Source organism: Equus caballus, chromosome 17 (genome assembly GCF_041296265.1).
Source record: "Equus caballus isolate H_3958 breed thoroughbred chromosome 17, TB-T2T, whole genome shotgun sequence".
NCBI lineage: Eukaryota > Metazoa > Chordata > Mammalia > Perissodactyla > Equidae > Equus > Equus caballus.
Genome location: NC_091700.1, coordinates 89,104,547 through 89,131,200, shown reverse-complemented (window position 1 = coordinate 89,131,200; position 26,654 = coordinate 89,104,547). Strand labels below are relative to the sequence as shown.

Sequence of the window (26,654 nt, the reverse complement as noted above, 5' to 3'; positions counted from 1 at the left end):
AATCCAAATAAAGACAATGCAATCACAGAGAAAAACTTGCTAGTCATTGCTAATATAGAGATCATAAAAATCGACTTTAAAAACATAAAAAATACCATATTTTTAAAAACAAGTAAAAAATATACAACCCTTAATGATAATGTAGTAAGGCCCATATTAACTACTAGACTAACAGCGTTTATCTGGATAGACACGGATGACTAAAATTTCTGTTATTACCTAACAGTGAAAGTTTTAGATTTGTCACAAAGCCCAGGAGACTGGAATTTTATTTAGATCAAAACTCAAAGTGTTACATTAACAAAAATCAATAAAATCTGATAAAAGTTTAAATCATTTAAAAAGACCACTGGTAAATAGATTTGTATTTATACACCCTCCTTGAATATACAACAGATAATGATGCAATGAAGATGACGTTTTTATCATATTTATTAAGATAACAAATTTATAAATTCAAAGACTCAGAGGCACATAGTTGAAAAGGCCAATACCATGGGAATAATGAAGTCAACACAGAAAAGAAGGTATGAATAGATACAACCAATACAAGATTTTTTTAAAAGCCACATCCCCCCAATAAACACATCATACGAATCATCCTTCAAAATTACCATGATAAAAAGTTATCTCCTTCAAAGAAAAATAATTCTTTCCACCTACCGAGCCTAGAAAATCCTATTTACAATAAACTGTCCTGCATTTCACCAGTATTGTTTAATATGGCCTCCTCTACTCTGCCATTAAAGTATTGAAAATTTTATAGCTACTGTATTTACAAAATGCACATAATATTTAAATTTGCTCTTCATTGAGAACAACTGAATATGTACTTAACCAAGTCACAATACAAATGTTTTAGTGTTGAAAACACATTTTGTGGGGACAGGTGTGCGGGAAGAGGTGTATTTAGAATTATGCTGTTTCTGAAGGGTTACGAGGCCAGTAAGTCTGATAAAACTCAAGGCAGTCACAAAAACAGGTCTTTGTTGATGAAGAATTTAATTTATTTCTGTTTTAACTTGACACACTGGGCTTCTTCAGTCAACTTTCACCACACTGTATATTTTGGTAACAAACCAAAAGCATGCAAAGAAGCCAATTGTTCCTATAAAAGAAAAAAAACAAAAATAAACCCTTTTTCAAAGGAAGTTTCATAATTTACACAAAAATACAGACTCAAAATGATTGGCTCCTTAAAAAAAGCCACAAAACTATAAACTATTACCTATCTGGAATGTACCATAGATCCATGAGTTTTTTTTCAAAGATACACAATCACCTCAAACCAACTTTCTTACAGAAGCTGATAGAAAGAACTTTTTATACTATAAGATCACCTAAGCTTTCTACAATACACATTCTTTTTCTTACTACATGCAAAAGATTGAAATTAAAAGATGAAAATGATGCCAATTTTCCCTTCCCATTTAAGAATATTTTCTTATCACAAAATGGAAAACTGCTATTAAAGTCAATTCAAGGTATATTACCAGGTTCATAGAATAATTAAATGGGAATATTTTCTAAGTACAGTTTTAGGAATTATCAATTTTCAAAGGATTATAATAAAGTAAAATAACTGAAAAGTTTTTACCAAGTGTTAAAAGTGATAAAATTGGGCTAACAAAGATGCACTCCTGCTGAAAATGAGAGGCGAGGTGGTGCCAGAGGACGGCACAGGTCTGCCACGACAGTGCGCAGCACCCTCGGACCAGTCACTGAAATGCCCAAGCCCACTTCTTTATCTTATCAGACATGATTGTATCCGCCCCAGCTACCTATAGATTATGCAGAGTAAATGAGATGATTCATGAAGAAACACACGCCTTGATTTTCAGGTATCTTCATCAGTCTAGATTCCAAAAATTTGAATGCTAGACAGGTGACAAAAATGAGGCTCAAAGGGGCTTAAGTAACTGTCTAATGCCAAGTGGCTGGTAATAGGACCAGAACTCAAACTCACTGCTACTGACTTCAAGTGTAGTACTCTTTTAGAGTATACCATGCTTAGATTTACTAAGCATAAATTCGGAGACTCTGTTTTGCAAAAGGATATATACCAAATTATGAAACTGCCTAACATATTTTAAGAAACTGAGGCATACCATTTTTTCCAGGATTACCCCCTGAAAATAGTCAACAGGTGGAGGTGCAGAAGAATACAGAAGGGGATATACATACCCCTTGTGAAAGTTTTATATTTAAAGTTCCAATGGTTTTCACCATTGGTTTAAATGTAACATAAAGAGAAGTACTGCAGGAGATTTTCTAAGTCAGGAGACATTCCTACGGGAAGTTGTAAATGTTATCATACTCATTCTGATATCATATGTGTACCGAGTACTTACTATGCACAAGTCACTGTGTACGTTTTGGAGGACATACAAACACTCCTTTTGGATATTCAAAGGGTCATTATTAAGGCTTGGGAAGAAGTCGTGGTTAATTTCAGAAAGGTAATGGTGAAAATATAAACTTTACGCCTAGCAAGAACTTAAGATAACAAGAGAAGATACTTTAAAATGAGAGAAAACATTTTACTACCATACTGACAACTCTAAGAAAATTAAGTTTACTTACTTTTGTTCTTACCAAAATACTTTAGCATTTTACTTTATTCTTTTTATTTTATTTTTTTCCTTTTTCTCCCCAAAGCCCCCCCGGGTACATAGTGGTATATTCTTCGTTGTGGGTCCTTCTAGTTGTGGTATGTGGGACGCTGCCTCAGCGTGGTTTGATGAGCAGTGCCATGTCTGCACCCAGGATTCGAACCAACGAAACACTGGGCCGCCTGCAGCGGAGTGTGTGAACTTAACCACTTGGCCACGGGGCCAGCCCCAGCATTTTACTTTATTCTTAATATGGGACAGATATAATGTACATACTAAAAGTGGCATCTTTCCTTATGTGACAGATTAATTATTTTGTTTTGTAAAACAGATTGACAAATAAACTAGTGTCAGTTTGGGGTCCTGAATAAATGCAGACATACCCTACTTTAGAAAAATGCAAGACCTTGAAAGGGCTCACCACTCCCGTGTAGAGAACCTTTTCCACAAAGTGGAATACACTAAAAGTTATTGGCTTAACTGGTTGATTCAATTTGGTGTGGCTCCAAAATTTAGATTACAAAGTCTGTTTTACTCTGAATAAGTGAAAACACGACACTAAAAATCAAGAACAATAAAGTTTAGGTGATGGTTAAACTATCATTATATCACATGCCTGGAAAAACAAGACATTCACGAAGATCATTATTTTTTGTGTGTAGGTAAGGAATAAATTATTCTATATATGCATGAACACACAGATATAGAGGCATGAAAACAGTAATTCCTTGTTTCATAGCCTACTTCTGTTTTACAGATCATTAAGTAAAATTTATGACTGTGAACCTAAATCTATCACATAACCAAGATATGCACCACTCCCACACACCTACGCCACTATGTCTGACCAATGACCTGGAATACAGAATCGATGGAAGTGCCCAAAACTTATTATACACTGACACAGCAACAGGGGCACTTCAAAATACTATCTAATTCTCCTAAATGTTAACAGATAACTAAAAAGGAGGATAGTTCTAATTTTTTTTCTTTTTTGGCTCCTACACTCCCTCACATAGCATGCAACACAATCTTAGATAAAAATTTTAGATGTACATTTTTTAAAGAAAAGAAAGGTCTCACAATTTTCTTTTTTTAGTTGTTATTCCACAAATGTTTACCAAGCACCCACAGGGCTCTGAGATACAGAAAACTTTTATCTAGGTGGACAGAGAAGATAAACATATATAAAATAAATATCAATAAAATATATACTATATTCCACTAGGTACTTGGATTTTAAAGTGGAGATATAAACTTGTAGTTTAAAACTTCTAGAATAAGAGATGTCCTATGATTATCTTTTCTTGATGTCATTTATTCTCAGTCTCATCTTGACTTCACCTCCTCGATTTCTACTTACTCCTAAACTTAGGTAGTTAAGAGTGTTTTACCCTCTTTCTGAAATGGGCAAAAGAAAGACTGTACCAGGAAGAGGTTAACAGGGGAAGACCCTGACACGCACTGTCCCGGGGCCCCTGTACTGTTAGCACAACCATGGACCCTGTTCAGCCTTCTGCCCTCAGGTTCTGTGTCCTCACCTTCGGTTCACTGATACTCACCTCACAATGGGGCAGACCAAACAAATTATGCTTAGTTGCAATGAGGACTAACTATAGGAGTGCCAAGTAGTAGCAGCCTTCATAGGTTTTATAAAAGGAAAATATTCATAAATAATTTACCTAAAAACTTTTAACTAAAAATAATCATTTTAATTCTTACCGGTAAAAAGAAAGAAGATCAAAACCATTATCATGGTATACCCAAAGTACAGAATTGTACTTGCTGTTCCTGTGATTTGCAATTTTGAAAAGAAGTAATGTATTGCATATATTAAGAAATAAACTGCAGTAAAGCCGCTGGTAAGAAATGAACGCCATTGCCAATGATAATCCTAGGCAGAAAAGAAGAAATTAAAGAATTACTTTCCAATTAATAGATAACACGTAGCAGCATAAAGTTACAAAGCAAACAACTAAGTGAAATAGCCCCCAAAACCTAATTTTTGCTCTCAGTTTCATTCTCCTGGTGAACTTTGCCCATTTCCCTCCTCACTAAAGATGCTAAGAAGCACTCCTTATCTTTGGTGGAGCTACTCAAAGACTGGCTAAAAATGTGTAGGAAACTGTTAAACAGTTTATGAATAATGAAGCATCAGACTTTATCTTAAAATGTAAGCTTCCCAAAGAAAAGCAATGTATAAAGAGCTTACTTACATAGTTCAAAATCAATATTACTAGTCTAGTCAACTCTGAGGAAGAAGGTTATTCTATTAAGGACTGGTTGAAATCCATTTTGTTATTACTAACATAATTTAAACAAAGTAGGTTTTTAAAACAGCTCTTTCTCACTTTTACATAAAATGGCTTATAGTTTAGCAGGAGATCTTTTAAAAGAAAATACTTCACTATCTCTCCTACCCTTTGGAATACGTGAAGCTTAGAAAATCCTAAAGAACACAAACACAGAAACTACTATAGCTAATAAACAAATTCAGGAAAGTTGCAGGGTTCAAGATCAACATGAAAATCAGTTGTGTTTTTATACACAAGATGAACAATCTAAAAAGGAAATTAAAAAAATAATTCAATTTACAACAGCAAAATATCTAGGAATAAATTTAACCAAGGAAGTGAAAGATTTGTACACTGAAAACTACAAAACATTGCTAAATGAAACTAAAGATGACTTAAATGGAAAGACATCCCATGTTCACAGATTGGAAGACTTCATATTGTTAGGACGGCAATCCTCTCCAAAGTGATCTACAGAGTCAATGCGCTCCCTATAAAAATCCCAACCACCTGTTGTGCAGAAATAGAAAAGCCAATCCTCAAATTCACAAAAAATTGTAAGACTATTCACAAAAGAATCTTCAAAAAGAACAAAGTTGGAGGATCCTAATTCCAAAACTTACTACAAAACTATGGTAATCAAAACAGTGTGGTACTGGCATAAGGAGAGCATATATACCTCTGGAATACATTGGCAATTCAGAAATAAACCCCTACATCTATGACCAATGGATTTTCAACAAGGTTGCCAAGAGCATTCAATGAGGAAAGAAGTGTCTTTTCAACAAATGGTGCTAGGGAAACTGGATATCCACATGCAAAAGAATGTAGTTGGGGGGTGGGCTCTGTGGCCAAGTGGTTAAGTTCTCGCACTCCACTTTGGCAGCCCAGGGTTTTGCCGGTTTGGATCCTGGGCGCGGACATGGCACCACTCATCAAGCCATGCTGAGGTGGCATCCCACATGCCACAACTAGAAGGACCCACAACTAAAAATACACAACTATGTACCGGGGGGCTTTGGGGAGAAAAAGGAAAAATAAAAAAATCTTAAAAAAAAAATGTAGTTGGATCCCTGATACCACATACAAAAATTAATTTAAAATGGATCAACGACCTAAAACTATACATTTAGAAGAAAATATAGGCGTAAATCTTTATGACCTTGGATTTAGCAATAAATTCTTAGATATGGCAACAAAAGAAAAAAAATAGATAAATCAGACGATCAAAATTAAAAATATGTGCAAAGGACATTATCAAGAAAGTGAAAAAACAAGCTAAAGAATGGGAGAAAACATCTGTAAATCATATATCTGATACAGGTCTAGTATCCAGAATATATAAGGAACTCTTACAACTCAATAAAAAATAAACAACCCACCTAAAAATGGGCAAAGGACCTGAGAATAGACATTTCTCCAAAGATACAGGGATGGTCAAAAAACACAAGAAAAGATGCTTAGCATCATTAGCCACTGGGGAAATGAAAATCAAAACCACAATGAGATACTACTTCATATCTACTAGGATGGCTATAATTTTTTAAAAAACAGAGAATTACAAGTGTTGACAAGGATGTAGAAAAACCGGGACTCTTGTGCATTCCTGGTAGGAATGTAAAATGGTGCAGCCATTACAGAAAACAGTTGGTTCCTCAAAAAGTTAAACAAAGAATTACCATACGACTCAGAAATTCTACTTCTACATATATACCCCAAAGAACTGAAAACAGAAACTCAAACAAATATTTGTACATGAAAGTTCACAGCAGCACTATTCACAATAGCCAAAAAATGGAAACAAACCTAACATCCATCAATGGATGAAGGGATAAAGAAATAGGGGTATATCTATACAATGGAATATTATTCAGCTATAAAAAGGAATGAAGTACTAATATATGCCATAATGTGATAAACCTTGAAAACATCCTGCTAAGTGAAAGAAGCCAGATACAAAAGGCCACATATTGTATGATTCCGGTTATATGAAATATACAGAATAGGTAAAATGTAGACAGAAAGCAGATTGGTGATTGCCAGGGTCTCGGGGAGAGGGGAATGGGAAGTAACTGCTTAACAGGTATGGGGTTTCATTTAGGGGTGATGAAAATGTTTTGGAACTAGACAGAGGTGGTAGTTGCACAACACTGTAAAGGTAGTTAAATGCCACTGAATTGTTCACTTTAAAATGATTAATTTGATGCTACATGACTTTAACCTAATTTTTTTTAAAAAGCATCTCAAGTTTAACAAAGTTAGATTTTATCTCTTGTATAGCAGATAACCATAAAAGAATGATTTAACACAACCTAAATCTTTAAAAATAAATTCCATCTATTACATAAGGATGCCCTCATTTTTGTCATGTTGCCATGACTATAACTAATTACAATGTAATCACCGAAATGTTTTAATGAATTTTTCCACTTAAAATGTTTATTTGTACTAAATTTTCAGACTAGAAATATCTATATATTACAAACAGAATATTAATGTTTGTTAGACACTTGAAACCACAAAAATAAAAATTCAGCATAATGAGCTATTCTCAGGAAATTAACATTTTAAAGTTAAGCTCTAAATAAACATACTGAACTGGAATACTATCTTAATTCAATCTTAAAGAGGGGTACATTTGATTTAGGAACACAGGTCAATTTCTATCTTAATAAATACATATCTACAGAAATTATTTCAATTAATAGTATTCAAAGTTGATTTATGCCAGAATTATAAACACGGTCTACAAATTAACATAATATTGCTAATACATACCTCTGCACATAGGTGGAAATAGCAAAGAAGTATAGTTGCTTCAGAACATGTAATGACCAAAATGATAAACACCAGAAATAGGAAGCCAAACATGTAATACATCTGGTGTGACCTATAATCAAACATGTCAAGATGAAACTATAAGTATTTTCTCTTAGACACAGTAAATGACACAATCTTTTTATTTTTCTTGAACTGAAAATGTGTGCTTTTTCTCTCAACTAATCAAAGATAAATTCTCACAGGTTTAGATGGTGATGGGGTGGGGGTGGGGCGGGGGAGGAAGGATATGGTAATGTTGCTGGACTTTGCCTTACTGCTCAACTAGAACCTGAAACAATTATTTATTCAAATATGCTTAGTCTACTTCTCTACTGGTGAGACAGATAAATTTGATAAAGAATTAATGGAAAGGCAGAACTAAACTAAGACAAGGTTACATTTGGTACATATTGTTTCTTATTATATGTGATAAAATCAGTTGAATTTAGAAAATATGGTAACAACCGGGAAGGAAAGACAGGTTCTAATCACTGAAAAGCTCAAATTTATTTCTGACCTTAAGCTACCTCAAACCTTGGTACTCCCTGTAATGTATGTTAATGTGATAAAATAATGATCATAAAATACTGCAATGTGATATTACACCCTAACAGAGTGGCTCAAAATCACCACTGTGAGTTTTTCCATGCAAACAAGAAATTAGAAAACGAAAAGAATCCTGGGATTAGAAAGGACATTGAAGGTCATCTAGCTCAACCCTTCCTCCAATGCTTGCTCAAATCCTCTCTTTCAAGAGCTCACAGTATCTTCTCTGAAGCAGTACAGATTACTTATTTGAGAACATAGGTCTGGAGAGACTTGGGCTAATTTTCTGTCACACGGTGGCTGTGTGACATAGGCAAATTACTTCAAAGCCTCATTTTCATGTCTGTAAAATGGGGGTAATATCTATCTCATAGAGATATTATGAAATTATGTAAGGGTTACGAATTAATAAGCCCTCAATTAATAATAGCTGTTATCACTATGGAAAAGTGATATTCTATGGAAAAGATAAAATAACCTTTTGGCTCTTAAGATGTCTGATTATTGGAGAATGGCTTGCATTTATAAGATATAAACAGTAATCCATATCAACAAAAAAAGAAAGCTAGTAGTACATATATGGGAATGGGAGTAACAGGACTTAGTACTTAGCTTACCAAATGCTGTTCAGAATGAAGAAAAGCTGTATAAAGATGCACCCAAAGGGCAAAATCCCTCCCATGATAATACCAGGCAACGGCTTTGTGTAGAAGGACTGTTCAGGAATCTGACGTGGAATCTGATTGGTTCGAACTGGGTGTTCAATGGCCTTAAGTAAAGAAAGAAATAAAGGATTCACAGTCATGTATCTATTTTAAAAATTCTTCTTTGTACTAAATTATTTGCCTGCTTTTTCTCAGCTTCAATCCTGACACTAATGACAACACAAGTCTACTTAGGTCAACAAACTGAAATTTGTATTTAGAAGCAATGAACCAGACACTATCAGGGACAATATTCAGTCTGTCTACTGAAATAAGCCACCACTGTTTCCAGCAGTTATCCACTAACAAATGGCTTTAGACAAAGTAAGAAATAAATGGAGATAATACAGTAGTTTGAAAGTAACAGTTAATAAACAGGTAGAGTTAGGTTTTTCCTTTTAGTTATATACTTACTGTAAGAAATCCACTGGTTTTGAAATTGCTGTCAATGCGTTTTTATTTGGAGATGGGCAATATCATCTTTATTAAAATTGTTCAATTTTACTAAGACTTAAGAAGGTGAAGAAGACAATGAATGGCTATCATTTACGACCAGAAGGTATTGGTGATGTTCTCAATTATTCTCCCTTTCATAACACACTACATGACAGTACAAATACAACTGGAACCTAAACATAGTTACATGAGGGGAAAAAAGGGTACATACGTAGAAATTTATTTTCTTGCAAAAAAGTTCAAAAACATACTTCTATGTTTTTATGACGTTATGTCAAAACTTAAAACTTGGTATTTTCATTGAAATTATACTTCTGTGAACTAGAATATTTTACAAATAGATATATATACACAGGCAGAGAAACATTATATTGTTCTTCCATTTTTATATTTTTAGAATTTTAAGTACTTAATCTATGCAATTAAAAAAAAAAGTCAAACGATGTCAGTTTACTATTTATGCTATATATACAGACTTTAAATAATAAATTAAACAAAATGCCAAAGAACTGAAAAATCTTTTAGTAGCCTAGCATGGTAGGTGCAGTGGAGACTATGAAGCAATGATAGTTTCTTCCAGGGCATTCCAGGTTCCCTCATAAAGTGTACTATAATACATTATTTCTTTTAACTTTGTGGAGTGGATCTTTTCAAAGAGCAAGGATAGTGAAGTGGAGTTAGAGAATAAATTCTTTAATAAATAAACTTTAAATAAATAAATAAACTTTAAATAAATAAATAAACTTTATTTACATAAATAAATAAACTTTAGAATAATTTCTCACTTCCCCCTTAGCCAGAGGGTAGAAGTGAGCAGCAGAGGTGGAGACAGACAGACTGGAGGAAGGAGGGAGGAGGAACTCAGCCTTGACTACAATCTTCCTTAAAATCAAATATTAGCACGTAAGCATATAATAATTTATTCCAAAGCCACACATGAAAAAAATTGCTATGCTTACTTTATAGTTAACTTTTCTTACAGCTTCATTTCCTAACCCATACTCTTGGTTTACTTAGTTAAGTAGACTAGAAACACTTATTGCTAAGGAAAAAATGCACGAACTTTTTAGGTTAAAAAAAAGTAATAAAACAATTTATTTTTAATGTCAAAATTTCAAAGCTTTCATTAGTTTAAATTAGCATTTCATTTCCTATTAATCTCTATTAGTTACCATTTAGCTACAAAACTCTGAAATCTAAGTTAACATCTGTAACCTCTTTACCAGTCCTAAGTACTAATATTTTAAAAATGATTGCAATCAAATTAAGAAGTTTATCAATTTACTATGAAATCCAGATCCCACAGGACAAGTTTATATCCTTTAGACATATATTTTTTAAGGTGGTATATGCTAATTTCCATAGTTAAAATTCATTTGAATAAGTTAGCACCTATAAACTTACATTCTTCTTAAAACCAAAGTATGCACCAATGAACGTTAGCGGCACAGATATGCAGAACCAAAGGGCCAATATGGCAACCAATGTTCCAAAAGGAATAGCTGCTGAAGAGCCTTCTCCCCAGAGAATCAGATTCATTATAAAGAAGTCAGCAAACACAATCCTGAAAAACACAATAGGCTTTTGGGTAAAACCTGAGTTAGAAGCAAAATGATACAGTAGTAATCATATGTAATTAATATTACAATTTCTGTTATATACAAAGAAAGTGCAAGTGCCGAGTCATGGGGTATGCGAATTTAAAACTTTAGCAGAAATTGCCAAACTGCTCTTCAGACTGGTTTTGTCTGACTTTAACTCCTACCTGCAGCTTATGAGAGTTACCTTATGAGAGTTACATATTTTCACCACACTTGCGATGGTCAAATTTCCTGTTTTAATTTGCAGTTCCTACTGACAAGTGCAGCTAAGCATCCTGTGTTAGTTGGCTTTTTAGGTTTCACCTTCTGCGACTTGCTGATTACATCCACTGCTCATTTTCCACTTGGGTTGCATGACTTTTGCAAAGTCACATATGTGAGTTATTTATATACTCCAACAACTAACTCCATTAAATATCTTGTTCTCCCTGCTTACAGCTCTTTATGATAACAAATCTCTGAATGTGTGTACTTAATTTCTTTTCGGTCTTTCTTCTGTGAATACATTTTTAAAAATATGGCTATAATCACTTCTAAATACCCCACACAGTTTTTAATGTTATCAAAGTCATCAGTTTTTTCATCTTTTGTGTAACTTACTTAACAGAAAAAAGCCTTTCCTAATCTGGTATCATGAAGATACTCTTCTATAATTTCCTCCAATTGTTACATCTGTTACAGTCAGGTTTTAATCCACCTGGAACTGATTTCACGTGTGTGAGAGAAGAATAGAATTTTCTCCCTTCATATACACAATCAATTGTCCTAGCATCATTTAACAGTTCCTCTGGTTTGTGATGCCACATCGAGCATGCTTCCATGTATAAATGGTCTATTTGTGTTTTCTGTCCCAACAGCCATGGACATCTGCAAACACCTTCACAATACTTGGTCTTCTCATCAAGTAACATGGTGACTTTACATCTGTTACTAGTTAATAAGCTTTGTAGACCTGTCCTATGGGTCATGCCTATTTTCATAAGCTATTTCAGGTACTGTGAAGGTTTTCTGTTGCTAATACTCCTGTGAATAGAATCCTCTTCCCACACAAGTACCACCACCATTAGAACATATAATTTGCTATAGGTGGTATTCATGATCATGGATTATTAGCTGATAACCAGCCATTTTGCCAGATGCTTTTATTAATTCAAGTTTTATAGCTAAAATTTGTTGATGTTCTTTGTATACAAATTATGTGACCAATAAGTAACAATATGACCACCGCCTTTTGGAAATGTATTACTTTTGTTTTATGTCTGTGATTAGAACTTAAATAACTGAAGCCATAAAAGGGATTTAATGAAAATGTCTCTAGTGTTTTATCACTAAATGATGTTGGTTTTGAATTAAACATGAGATTTTGATGAATATAAGGAAGGATTTCTCTCTTCATTAAATTCTTTTTTTTCCCCCCTAAGGAAAACTAGCCCTGAGCTAACATCTGTTGCCAATCTTCCTCTTTTTTAGCTTGAGGAAGATGAGCCCTGAGCTAACATCTGTGCCAATATTCCTCCACTTTATATGTGGGTCACCACTGCCAGAGCACAGCTGACGAGTGGTGTACGTCCATGCCCGGGATCCGAAGTCAAGAATCCGGGGTGCCAAAGTGGAGCACACTGAACTTCACCACCACACCACAAGGCTGGCCCTTCCATTAAATTCTTTTAAAATCTGGAAACGACGTTTAATATTATCAAATGCCATTTTGTTGTGTTCACTGCAATAATTATATGCAGGTGTTTTTTATACAAATTGTATGAATTGATTCCATAGAATTAAATGATCCTTCTTTTCCTAGGTGAGTACCAATCCCACTGACCTGAGAACTTGGGTTCTTGGTGCTCTATTTACCTCATCATCCCACTGGTGAACACCTGCTTTTAAGGTGGGATGAAGAAGACAAATCAGAGAAGGGCTCATCAAAGACATTAGGAACCAGCATAGGATAATTTCTATGAAGCCAAAAAAGGAAGGAGTTTCAAGGAGAAGGTATCCCAATGTTAGACAATGTAGAGAGGTAAGGTAAAGAGAGAAAAATGGTTTCTAGATTTGAAATGAGAACACTACTGGTAACCTTAGAGAGAAGTTTACTAAAGTGATAGAGGAAAAAAAGCTGGATTACATGGGTTTACATTGTTAATGTATGTTGAGAAAATGAGAGGAAGGCAGTGCAGACTATTGTTTCAAGGCATTTTGTTGGGAATGGAAAAGAAATAAGACAGTAGATGGGAAGATGCTTATGAGAAGCTCTTTTTAGGATTTGGGAGACCTTAGTATATTTGTAGGAATGAGAGATAAAACACATGAACAAAATATAGAGAAAGGGAGAAATGGGAGATGTCAGAAATTAGGGGACATGTTTGAAGGGCAAGATTCTGCAGGAAATCACGGCTGACAGTCTCGGTAAGTAGGGACACTTCTTGAGTTGACAGCAGAGGGAAAGAAAACAAAGGATACGCCTTGAGAAAAGCATAAAAATGTGAAGAGAACATGAATGGCTAAGAGGCATGTGAATCTTCAATGGAGGTGAAAATCTGAGAATATCCCCAACGTGTATAAAAAATGTGGCTATCTTCACTCTTTCATTTCTGGCCTGCAAATGGAACAGTCCTGGCTTCTAGATTCAATCTTTGTCTCGCTTTATTGCTGCTATTGTTCAGAGGCCAGTTCTCGCCCACCAGAAATCTGCGAGTTGGGGGAGAAAGTGAGCTCTATTTCTAAGACCAGAAGCCCAGCAGATACTTAATATCAGAAGCTATTCTCCAAAGAATCATGTTTGTTTTGTTTTTTTTAAGTGGTTTTGTTTGTTTGTTTGGTATATGTTCCTCTACTTAATGAAATAAACTCTAAAAAGTAGCAATATTTTCGATAAAAATCTGAAAATGCACACTTGCCTGAACTATCTTCAGGTGAGGATTCCTTTCTGTGATTAGGTCAAGAGCTTTAAATGCAGCCTATCATGACAACATGCCAGACTAACTTCTACAGACTAAGAAATAGATTTTTAAGAAAAGGAATGTAAAAATTTCTCATGTCTAAAGGTACTTTTTCCAGATAAGGCATGTAGTGGTTCTTCTGCAAGTATTTATTAAATATTCACCCATTACCCCTTTAAAAATTAAATTCATTTTCTGGGGTACATGGTTTAGAGACAGAGAAGATTAAAGACTTAAGGGAGTGAAAGTTTGGGAACTAAAATCTGACTATGTTAAGAAAGTTATTAATGAAGAAGTTAATAATAAAGTTATTAATGAAAAATTCACTTACCCAGGACAGAGAAATGACGTCAATAAAACATTTGTTTTCCACTTTTCACCTCCAAAAGCTGTAGAAGAAAACAAAAGTGGCATAAAATACAGATTTTTCTTGAAAGTAAACCAAATATCCATACTCCAAGTCAGCTGTTGGGCAAACTGTCAGATAGCACCAGGTGCCTATTCCTAGAAACTGACACTGGCAAATGCTAAGATCTTCCCTAATCAAGTGATCCAAATCAGAGATGCACATCACAGGACTGCCCTGGCTAAGTCCTGCGCTAAAGATATCTGCTTGGGTATAAAAAAAAACACCTAGTATCAAAGGAAAGTCATCCAGATCAGTTTTTCTTTTCTAATCTTTTTTTTACTTCAAAACAAAATAAACTCTTAAAATCTAAGCTAGTTTCAATCAATAAGACTGGGTAGAGAAAAGGCATATTTGAGACTCTCGTTTATCTTGAGGTCAGTTTCAGAATTTTTATAAAACTTGGAACCCTCAAGCCTGACACGCGACACATTTAAATTTCCACAGTATAGGTCTGAATCCTCCAGGATTCCTCCAGCAGTGTAGTTTCTGGTAGGGGATGGGTGAAGGGGGGCAGATCAGGGTCAGATCAGGCGACTAAGAGGGTTATGGCCACTTTTTATAACAAATTTGCTTATGAAGTTTTTACTCTCCTTTGCCCCCTCCAATTATTTTTCTCACTTAAAAAAAAATTAAAAATCTAGATAAATAGCTATCTAGATAAAAATCTGGATAAACAGAGTGAAAAATGAAAGTACTCCTCTGCTCTGTGTTTAAAAGTTGGAGATGAAATTGGCTGAGATGTGAGAACAGCTTTGATTTTTAAAAAGTTTTAACATAGTTTGTAAGCAAGTTTAAGTACTACCTGCCCTAGAAGATAAAAAGATGACAAATTATATATATGATTTGAATTCACAGCATTACTGATAAAGAGACTAGAGGGAAATTGTTCATTTTGGGTTTAATACAATTCCAATCAAAATTTCAATATTATTTTTAGAAACATGAGAAATGATTCTATAAAATGAAGTATTTTGTGACTGGGGCCATGTGATAGCATCTCTCAGAATGTTCTGCCTGATTAATATGCTACTTAATCTGCAGCTGGGAGATGGATGGAGAAGGATGGAGAGGAATTAAATGCGGGGAGCGCGTCTGCTGGGGAGGGAGGATACACTGGAACTTCACGCACAGGGAAGAGCAAGTGTGAAGGTACCCAGCCTAACTGAGGAAGTGAAAGAAAGCCAGTGTAGCCGAAACAGTGAGAAAGCAGAAGTGTGGTGTGGTAGGCAGGGGTCCAACCATATCTCACATGTGTTAAAATACATATGACCACCCTAATCCTACGTCCTTAAAAAAGAACTTGACAAAACTCACAGAAATTAAACACACACAATCACATAGGACTTCACATACTCAGGAGAAAATTAGATCTGGCAAAGTCTAACTAGTATTTCTACTTTGGGTTTGTCTAACCAACCACACCTTAAGGCTCTACTATGTTTCACCTCAAATCGTATTCCTACCAGAAGACCCTGGGGAACCCTAGCTCTGTCTCATCTCTCTGGCACTTTAAATCATAGATTACCTATGAGATCATCTCAATAGGACTTTAGGATTCCTAAGCCGGGCAAACTGGCATTCACTGACCCTGGCAAAGCTGCCTTCTAAGTCATCTACTCATATCCCATCCTTACTCTGTGGCCCTGATCCCTTTGTTCACTGAATTTTATTTTACTTTCGGAAAGAAAGAATACAAGAGATTGCAACTAATTATATTACAAAAGGTAACTTACTTTAGGGCTATTTAAAATTTTGAGATCTTAGTTTAAGTACAATTTATTTTTATAAATATTAAACTGGTACAGTTATAAGTATGACTTCTCTTATGTAAGAAAAGGTATCTACATACATTACTTGTTTTAGTGAATATATTGTTGATACTCATTTGTATATTTTTTTAAACCTTTATTAGTCTACATATAGTTCTATGAATGTAGCAAATCTAAGTTGTTCAGCTGAACCTGTTAAGTCAAAACTGAAAAGGAGAGAGGGGATGGTGGATAAGCAGCACCTAAATTTATCTCAATGTCTAAGCATTTTTGAACAAATAAATCAGGGATAGTCATCTACTTCACAAGCTTTTTGTAAATAAGGATACACACCTATAATACATATTGTTTAAAGAGCACCAACTGCTGGATGCAAAGGTTCAGAGGCCCTGATGTAGCAGATCAGATTCCTGATCTGACATCCAGGCAGGGTGGCTTTTACTTACACTTATAGAATCTGGCGGCAACATAGCCTGCAGGAGTGCCCAGCAGCACCCATAAGACCACAGCACAAGTCATCAATGCTCCTCTGTTGGCAGGTGACAAAAATCCCAGGCAAGCAAAAACTAAAAAATTAAGTAATTTAAGTTACAAATGGTATTACTGTTTCCTTTGTTGCAAAGTGACAGAAGATCTCTCTCGTTTTTTAAACGATAAGCTAAATACAATTTCATGAAAATACGCTATCTTTATCATGCAGTCATACTGACTCAGTAACATGCAAGGTACTGCAACAGTCGGATCATATATAAGGCATGCTCCACTTTGGAAGCTTCCTGTCAGGGTCCGTAAGACTCCACCTTGCTTGTTTTCAGGGGAGGCTGATCAGATGCTCACAAGTGCTTTCAGCTCTTCTGAAATTCAAGTACAGCTTTTAAAATTAACATCAATAAAAATATTCCCACTATGAAATAGTCTCATTTTTTTGTTCCTTTTAAAAAACAATATTAGGTCCTCTGGGGTGAAAAAACCCTTATAACGTTCAAACATAAGAGACAAGACAGGGCTGGCCCAGTGGCGCAGCAGTTAAGTGTGCACGTTCCGCTTCTTGGTGGCCTGGGGTTTGCCGGTTCGGATCCCAGGTGCGGACATGGCACTGCTTGGCACGCCATGCTGTGGTAAGCGTCCCATATATAAAGTAGCAGAAGACGAGCATGGATGTTAGCTCAGGGTCAGTCTTCCTCAGAAAAAAGAGGAGGATTGGCAGCAGTTAGCTCAGAGCTAATTTTCCTCAAAAAAAAAAAAAAAAAAGAGACAAGACGGAATCTAATAAAAGAATAAAATACAGGAAAAAAGATTTCATAGTACCATTAGCTCTTTGAACACAAGTAACTGAAGGACCTGGTCAATGACTTGGGGAAATTCTGGCTCCTACTCTTATTCAGTTGGTTAGCTTTATTTGTTCTTCTCTATATAACCCTCTCTAGAAATAAGAATAAAAACGTTATCATATACTTATAGATATTCCCAGCTTTAAGGCTCAGAAGTTATGACTCGCTCTAAAAGAAATCCAAGAACAGTTGCAAGTGGCTTTCTAATTCCAGGAGCACAAAAGTTCCCAGTGTTTGCCCCAAGATGTACATCACCAAGCACATCCCATGCACACCTTCTGATCAGCCCCGACTGAAAGGCAAGAGGAGAAACTCATGATCAGCAGGAAACCGATCAGGGCAACTTGAGGAGATCTATCAGAATTTCAGCTAAGATGCAACTCCTCCTCACTCCCCACAGGCCTGAGAAATGACTCTTCTGAAGCAAAAAGATTATATTCAAGCATTTAAGGAAAACAATCCCTATCATTCCCTATCCTAGGCTCTCTGAAACTTTCCTTCCTCACAAGTTCACTTTCTAGCTGACCCCAATAAAAACGACACAGTGGCAAAGGGCAGCTCCTGATACAACTTTAAAGCAGTATTCTATCCTCAAGCAGTCATTTGGCTCTAGCTCAGCCTTGGTGCTCTGGAAATCCAGTGCCTTCATGCTATCCTCTGGCTGTGTCCAAACTTCCGCCAGGACACCTTCTCCCGACCTGCCCTCTTCAGTATAAATACAAATTCTAGCCTACCCATCACAGCTGCATCTCTTTATCTAAGTTGTTAGTGGATGAAGAAAAATGTTCAAGTCTTCAAACTGAGCCTGAAGGTATAAATCAGTGGTTTCCAAACTTACTCGGGTGCCAGACATTTGGAAGTGATAATCCTCTTTCCAAAGCATTTATGTGGTTAATTCCATCATAAAAATTTGGAAACAATTTTACTAACAGAAAATGATTACAGTATGCAGTCAAACATAAGAGTAAATGCTAAAAAATTATTGAAAGGTCATTTTTGAATTCTTCTAATATTCATCTGTTCATTAACAATATTACTGTTCATTAGTAGCAGGCATCAATAAAGGAAACACGGGAAATAAATGCAAAATTTAGAGAATTCTATTCACAAACATTTTTTTCTCTTATAATTAGGAAAACTGGAAGACCATGGAATTAACGTATCTCCAGAGAGTAGTCTCAGAACCACTCCTGCGGCCGATCAATACCTCTAAGCCTTAGGAGGTCTATTAAAAAAAAGAGATCGCCCTAATTGACAAAAATTTAAGTAATAAAATCTGTGAAGAGGGGCCGACCCCGTGGCCACTCACGAGTGCTTAAGTTTGCGCGCTCTGCTTCGGCGGCCCAGGATTTCGTCAGTTCGAATCCTGGGCGCGGACATGGCACCACTCATCAGGCCATGCTGTGCTGGCAGCCCACATGCCACAACTAGAAGGACCCACAACTAAAAATACACAACTATGTACCAGGGGGCTTTGAGAGAAAAAGGAAAAATAAAATCTTAAAAAAAAAAAAATCTGTGAAGATTTTCATGTGGCACAAGATATTTTTTGTGTGAGATCTTTCCTGAACATTGCTAGAGAAAGAGGTCTTGCCTCCTAAATCCTCCCAAGAAGGAACAGTCTACAAAAAAGCTTCCTGCCCTACCTTACCTCTTCTCCTTTTGTCTTTCTCAGTAGAAGCCAAGAATATCTTGGAAGCCTAATCATATTGGTGGGGTGGGACAGTCAACCTGTATGACCCTGCTTCCAGGCTACCCAGATTCAGACCCAGGTGGTCTTTAACGACCTAGTCATCTCTAGCTCCAATGCTACCAAGACAAAGGCTTGGCTTCTACGCCGCTGTAAGGGAGATACAAAGAGTCAGCTTTTGGGCACAGTTAACTCTACCCCAAGCCACAGCCAAAGCACACAGATTTTGAGAGCCAAGAGAACTCTCAGAAACAATCCAGCCGAGCTATCTCACTTAGGAAAACTGGATTTCAACTAATTATTTAGGAAAAGTATTTTCTACTTTTCAATTTTCACTTTACACTTACATAGAGTCACAAAAGTCATAATTAAAATCTGTGTCCCGGATCCTAGAAAGACTGATAGCAGCATCCCTTTTCTCGGAGGACGGAATATATCACCATGAACTAGTTTCCAGCCAAATTCTTCCTGGGCATCCTCCTAAAAAGGAAATGAAATTGTTTAACTGTCGTTGGTATCACCAAGACAACCCGTCAGTTTGTTCACTGTTGAATATGCTGATATAGAGAATTTTTTAAAAACTTACAAATGTTAACATTTACTTCAATTTTGAAGTATAAAGCTTGTCTCATGGAGCTTTTATATAGCTTTCTTGAAATTGCGTTGTGTGTTAAGGTCTACAGTTACTGAAAAACTTTAAAAAGAAACACAAAGATAATGTGACATGTACCAAGTTCCAGTCTAAGTCAAGTTTTATAATCCAACTTCATGACAAATTTTTAATCACAACCTTTTTAACCTAAAGTTATTAATCTCCAAAATAAGTAAATGGTATTAGGTCTCATAGCTACTTCACTGGAACCGTAGGCTACGCTGTCAAATCATAAAGTTAGTGTCACCAGCTCAAGCTGCTCCCCTGATTTCCAGACACATATACAACTGCCTAATCAACGGCTCCACTTAGGAGTTTCACGTACATCTGGAACAGAATTATCCACAACTGAACTGACTCCCTCTCCCTGACTACACTTGCTCTTCCTGCAGTCTCCCCGAGTAGGTAAAAACTCTATCCTTCTAGTTGTTCAGTCCTCAACACCTCAGTCATCCTTGATGCCTTTTCTTCCCCCCCGACTTTGCATACAATCCTTTAACAAACCCTACAGCTATACCTCCAAAATATATCCACAGGATCCACCACTAGCCCCTGGTTCAAGTTATCACCTCTCACCTGGCTATTACAATGCACACTAAACTGGTCTCTCTGCTTCCGCCCTTGTCTCCATTCAGTTGACTCTCAAACAGAGCAACTAGAAAGGTCCTTTATCTAATAGGGTGGTTCGGACCAGAAACATGGGGTCATTCACTGACTTCTCTCCCTCTTTCACCCCCTACACAGTGGACGGGCCAATGAGTATTCCATCCCACCTCCTGAACACTCTGAGTCTATCTGTCCACTTCCCTCCGTCCCCTCTGCCACTCTTTCCAATCTCTGGGAGTTCTAGAACAGCCTCCTCACTGGTCTCTGTCTCTCCAATCTTGCCCTGCCCTGAACGATTCTCCATATAACATTCAAAGTGACTTTCCTAAGACACGAATCTGACCAAGTGACTGCTGTAATATTCTTCAACAGGTTTTCAACGATCTTCAAACGGTACAGATCACAAGCCCTTCAGAATGTGGCCCCTGCTACTTTTTCAGCCTCCTCTCTTAACATTTCCTCCAGGATATAGCTGTCTCCCTCCCCCAATGCCCATTCACACTTCTATCTTTGAGAGCAGTAGACAATGCTAATGCTAATGTACTACACTTTCACATATTTTTCAGTAAATATAAATCAACTGAAATTTGAAACATGGAAAATTTTATCTAAGTACTAATCTTGCTCTTTACAATGGCTAATTTATAAGACAATACTAAAAACCAAAATATTTCCTTCCCCTTGGTACAAAATACTTTCATATACACTTGGGAATTAGACTTTACCTGGTCATTTATAAGGAATGTACAAATTGAAGTTTTATTAAAAGTATATGGGCTCTAAGTGGATTAAATAAAATTATATCTGGGATTGGCTTCAAAACAGCTGGGGCGGGAGGAGCAGCTGAGATTCTACACGTAAATCAAGACTGAACATGAGTTGATAACTGGTGGACCAGGGTGATGGGTATATTAGTCCTTTTGCTTTTGTGAATGTTTATGTTAAAAGTATGAGAGAAGGGGCTGGCCCCGTGGCCGAGTGGTTAAGTTCGCACGCTGCGCTGCAGGTGGCCCAGTGTTTCGTTGGTTCGAATCCTGGGCGCGGACATGGCACTGCTCATCAAACCACGCTGAGGCAGCGTCCCACATGCCACAACTAGAAGGACCCACAGCGAAGAATGTACAAGTGTGTACCGGGGGGCTTTGGGGAGAAAAAGGAAAAAATAAAATCTTTAAAAAAAAAAAAAAGTGTGAAAGAAAAAAGTACATGCACCTCTTCTTTTAGGTGAGGTAGTGTTAGACAGACGAAGGACCATTTCTGACTACTTTTTGACCAAGCAAGTACTAAAAAACTTAAAGAGCGTAAGTAAAAACTAAGTTTCCCACAGATAGCCAGGCCCTCTTTAGAGCAATCTAATGAATGTGCCTAGTTTCTTGTTATCCTTGCAGAGATATTCTATACATAAGAAAACACACGAATACATTTTCTCTCCTTTTGCACAAATAGTAGCATATTACACATACTATTTTGTACCTTGCTCTTTTAGTCTAATATCTTGGAGATGCTTCCTTATTTGTATATACAGAATTGCCTCATTCTCCCCACTCCCAGCCCCCAGGAAGAGTCGTCCTGAGCTAACATATGTTGTCAATCTTCCTACTTTTTTTTTTTTTTGGCGTGAGGAAGATTAGCTCTGAGCTAACATCTGTGCCAATCTTCCTCCACTTTATATGTGGGTCGCCACCCAGAGCATGGCTGAGTGAGGTAGGTCGCACCTGGGATCTGAACCCATGAACCCGGGCCACCGAAGTGGAGCACGCCTAACTTAACTACCACACCAGGGGCCAGCCCTGTATTTCCTTTATACAGACTCTCTTTTCACATACCTTGCCCAGTTTCTTACTGGGCTGTTGAATGTTTTCTTAATGATTTTAGAAGTTCTTTCTTGGGGCCAGCCCCGTGGTCAAGTGGTTAAGTTTGTGCATGCCACTTCGGCAGCCTGGGGTTTGCCAGTTTGGATCCCGGGCACAGACCTATGCTCTGCTCATCAAGCCATGGTGTGGCTGTATCCCACATAGAGGAACTAGAATGACCTACAACTATGTACTGGGGCTTTGAGGAGGAAAAAACAAGAAGATTGGTAACACATGTTAGTTCAGGGCCAATCTCCTCAAAAAAAAAAAAAAAAGAAAGAAAGAAAGAAAAAGTGGAAAACCACTCTAAAAAAAAAATTTCTTTCTTTATTGAGGAATTAGCTTTTTGTTTCTGACAAGTGTTAAAATATCTTCCCATTTGACATTCATCTTTTTACTTAATGGTATTTTTGCTATTCAGATTTTTTTTTTAAATATAGTAATCATAGAGCAATCATTTCATTTATGGCTTCTGGCTCTCTGTCACACTTTTAAAATTCTACCCTTCTCCAAGATTTAAAAATAACTTCTCATGTGTTCTTCTAGTATTTCAGTTTCACATTTTCATTTATCATTTCAATACAAGGAATAAAGTTGGAATCATTATTTTTTCCCAGATGGCCATCCACTTTATCCAATACTATTCATCAAATCTGTTTTCCTCTGTTAATATACTTTCTTTACCTCCAAATTTAGATTCATTATTATCTTACAGTGAAAATGTTTACTTGGAATTTCTTTGTTCACCAATCCTTCTAAATCTCTCATTAGGACTGCTATTTATTTGCTATTAATTTTCTGTTAAAGTATCTATGGAAATTCCTTCAGGTCTGATTGATGGATTGACTGATTCACTGCCAAAGCCTTTCTATAGAAACTCCTTCAGGGAAGGTCTCGTTGTGGTCAACTGTTTTCGTTAATCTGAAAAAGGTATTTCATCTTCATTCTTGAAAGACTGTTTCTCTTGGTACACGATTCTATGTAAATAGTTAATTTCTCTCACCAATTTAAAGATATTATTTTGTCTTTGAGCTTCTATTGTCAATTTAATTGTTTTTCCTTTGCAGACGCCCAGTTTTTTTTATTTCTGGCTGAGTCTAAGATCTTCTCTTTTTTCTGGTGCTCTATAGTTTTACCACAGTTGATCCAGATGTGGATTTCTTTTTACTTATTCTGCTTGAGAAACACTGTGTTTCCTTTATCTATGGATTCCTATCTTTCATCTGTTCTGAAAATTCATAGCTGTTACTTTTTCATATATCTTATACTCTAACTAATAGGTCTAGTATCTGAAACCTTTGAGTGGTCTAAATCTGGTGTTTATTGTAAATTTTTGTGAATTTTTGACTAATAAATCACACTGTATTTATCTTAAATTGAGGGAATCCTGCAAACTTAAATTTGGGAGACCTTCCTTCAAAGGATTTTTACTTATTCTGCTAAGAATCAGAAGGCACTTATTAACCTAGAATCATTTTGTGCCTCTTCAAGAATCCAAGCTTAATATAAGAGACCAAGGATCAGCTAGCTCCCTCACTATTGACGGAAGGTTTAATCTCCCAATTGGTTAAAGACTTGATACAGGCCATCGACCCAAAGGAGAACTTCAACCTTTCATACTTGCATTGCTTCCTGCTCTGGCCTCAGCTTACTTTTTGGGGGGTTAGGTGGTGGGGGAAGTCCTTGGGTACCTTTTTTACCTATCATGAGCCCAGTAATGCACCAACAAGTGTGGCACATCAAGGAATGACTTATTCATTCATTCATTCAACAAATATTTATTGAGCACCAACTATATACTCAGCACTGTTTAAAACACCAGAGATATGATAGTGAGTATAACAGAAAAACCCTTCTTCTCATGAATACGTGTTCTCATTGGGAAGGCACACAATAAACAAAATAAGTAAAACATAGTACATTAGATGGTGAGAAGTGCTACAGAGAAAAATTAGAAGTATGGATGTGTGTAGGGGTGGAGAGCATATAATTTTAATAGGACGGTTAGGAAGGTCTCATTGGGAAGACCATATTTCAGCAAAGACCTGAAGGAGGTAAGGGAGCTAGCCAGGTAAATATGTGCAGGAATGAACATCTGAGGTAAAGAGAAAAGCAAGTGTAAAGGCCTTCAGGTGGGAACATGCCTGACATATCTGAGGAACAGCAAGGCAGCCAGTATGGCTGAAGCAGAGATCCAAGAGGTACAGCAGAGCCTTATGGGCTATTGTAAAGACTCTGGCTTTCACTCTGAGTGGCATGGGAAGTCGCTGGAGGGCTGTGATCAGGAGTGACATGATCTGACATGGTTGAACAGATGTGCTCTGACCACTATGGTAAGAGACTAGAGGGAGGGAGAGAATGGGAGCAAGCATGGAAACAGGGCTGCTCTAGCCAGATCCCAAGGCGCCTCTATGCAAATTAAGAAAAAAAATTCCATTAACTCAGCGATTATTTGGAATTGCCAATTATAAACAGAATATTTAAAAGTTATTTTAATGAAATATTTAATAAGATATACAATGGAATAAAAACCATGGAAAAGAAACTGCAGAGTAAAAGTGCCAAAAAGTTTATACACATTAGTGTGTTCTTTTTCTAATTAAACAGGATAGAAAGGTTAGGGAAAAGGCTAAGCAGCTGGGGAAAGAAAACAATGAAAACCTGAGTTTTATGTATTCACTACAAGTCACTGTAATTCTTGTGAAAATTTTGTTAAAGAGCTGCTATGAAATGAAAAAGTATAAAATGTATAACACATGCAACTTAAAATGTTTGAGAATAATGAGTTGGGACATTAGATTGCTTTGAATACACCAAAAGGTTGAAATGATAAAAACTGAGTTAAAATTACCATTAAAAAATCAAACATACACATAAATAAAAATTGCTTGGGAGCTACTCCAGTCAACACTTCACCGTTTCACAAAGTGTGTGTATGCTGGGAATGGAGACACTGACAGCTGTTGGCACATAAGTGAACAAAGAGGACAGAATTGGAGCTGTGCACCCACACCCATTCTGCATCACTCTACTGACACAGATAAGGTTGTAAACAATTTAGCTCTGAATGCTGTGGCAAGTAAATTTCTAGAGAAGCCAATTCTTTTTAAAAATTAATTACTTATTTTTTTGAGGGAGATTAGCCCTGAGCTAACATTTGCTGCCAATCCTCCTCTTTTTGCTGAGGCAGACTGGCCCTGAGCACACATCTGGGGTCATATTCCTCTACTTTATATGCGGGACGCCTGCCACAGCATGGCGTCACAAGCGGTACATAGGTCCACACCCAGGATCTGAACTGGCGAACCCTGGGCCGCCAAAGCAGAACATAAACATGTGAACTTAACCACTGCTCCACTGGGCCGGCCCCTAGAGAGAAGCCAATTCCTAAGGATCACTTTCTTACTGAAAATATGAATTTAAGATAACTTTTGAGAAGAATACTTTAAAAGTAGATTCTGCTTAAGGCTATTAAACGTTTTTTAAAGAAAAAATAACGACTAGCCTTGGCAGACCAAAGAATAGTTATGTTTCACTCACCGTAGAATCCATCTGATTATATCTGGCAATATCTTTATGCAGTGTCCGTAGCATAATCATAGCCACCATTCCAGACAAGAAGAGGACAATGACCAGGGAGTTCATGATGCTGTAGAAATAAGCATGTCAGGATTAATCTATAGCTTAATCTTTGGAAGAGTGAAACTTTCTAAAACTGCTTATTGAGTAACATTAGAACAGTATTAATCAAAATCAAAATTTAAATGACCTATAATCCAACAAGCCAGCCCTGGTGATCTAGTGGTTAAGATTTAGTGCTCTCACAGCTGCGGCCCAGCTTTGTTTCTGTTCAGGAAACCACATCACCGTCTGTCAGTTGTCATACTGTGGCGACTATATGTTGCTGTGATGCTAAAACCTATGCCACTGGTATTTCAAATACCAGCAGGGTCACTCATAGTGGACAGGTTTCACTGGAAATTCCAGGCTAAGACAGACTAGGAAGAAGAACCTGGCCACCCACTTGCAAAAAAATTGGCCATGAAAATCCTATGAATGGCAGCAGAGCATTGCCTGATACAGCACCAGAAGGTGAAAGGATGGTGCAAAAAGACCGGGGAGGGTTCTGCTCTGCTCTGCTGTACAGAAGATGACTAGGAGTCAGAATCAACTTGACAGCATTAACAACAAAATCCAACAAATTCAATAAACTGTGTTCTGCCATGTTTCCTTCTAGTGGCTACATAATCTAGTGGCTTGAGAACTAGAATTTTTTTTTTTACAATGGTCAATGTTATTAAATAACTACTGTGCCCAAATCAGTACAACACAAGCTGTGAAAATCAATAAAGGACTGGTCCATATCCTCAAG

The 26,654-nt window shown here is 36.6% G+C and overlaps 1 protein-coding gene across 1 annotated transcript in view; it reads right to left on the bottom strand.

Annotated features, from left to right (window-relative positions):
- Positions 1 to 414: 414 nt before the first annotated feature.
- Positions 415 to 26,654, bottom strand: part of TM9SF2 (transmembrane 9 superfamily member 2) — a 55,751-nt gene continuing 29,511 nt past the window's right edge. The window contains exons 9-17 of the mRNA XM_001492116.5: positions 25,823 to 25,931; positions 19,519 to 19,651; positions 16,597 to 16,716; positions 14,304 to 14,361; positions 10,837 to 10,996; positions 8,890 to 9,041; positions 7,685 to 7,796; positions 4,335 to 4,506; positions 415 to 1,108 (exon numbers count right to left, since the gene is read on the bottom strand). Of these exons, the coding sequence (XP_001492166.1) occupies positions 1,041 to 1,108; positions 4,335 to 4,506; positions 7,685 to 7,796; positions 8,890 to 9,041; positions 10,837 to 10,996; positions 14,304 to 14,361; positions 16,597 to 16,716; positions 19,519 to 19,651; positions 25,823 to 25,931 (1,084 nt within the window). The 3' untranslated portion in view covers positions 415 to 1,040. The remainder of the gene's footprint in view (positions 1,109 to 4,334; positions 4,507 to 7,684; positions 7,797 to 8,889; positions 9,042 to 10,836; positions 10,997 to 14,303; positions 14,362 to 16,596; positions 16,717 to 19,518; positions 19,652 to 25,822; positions 25,932 to 26,654) is intronic.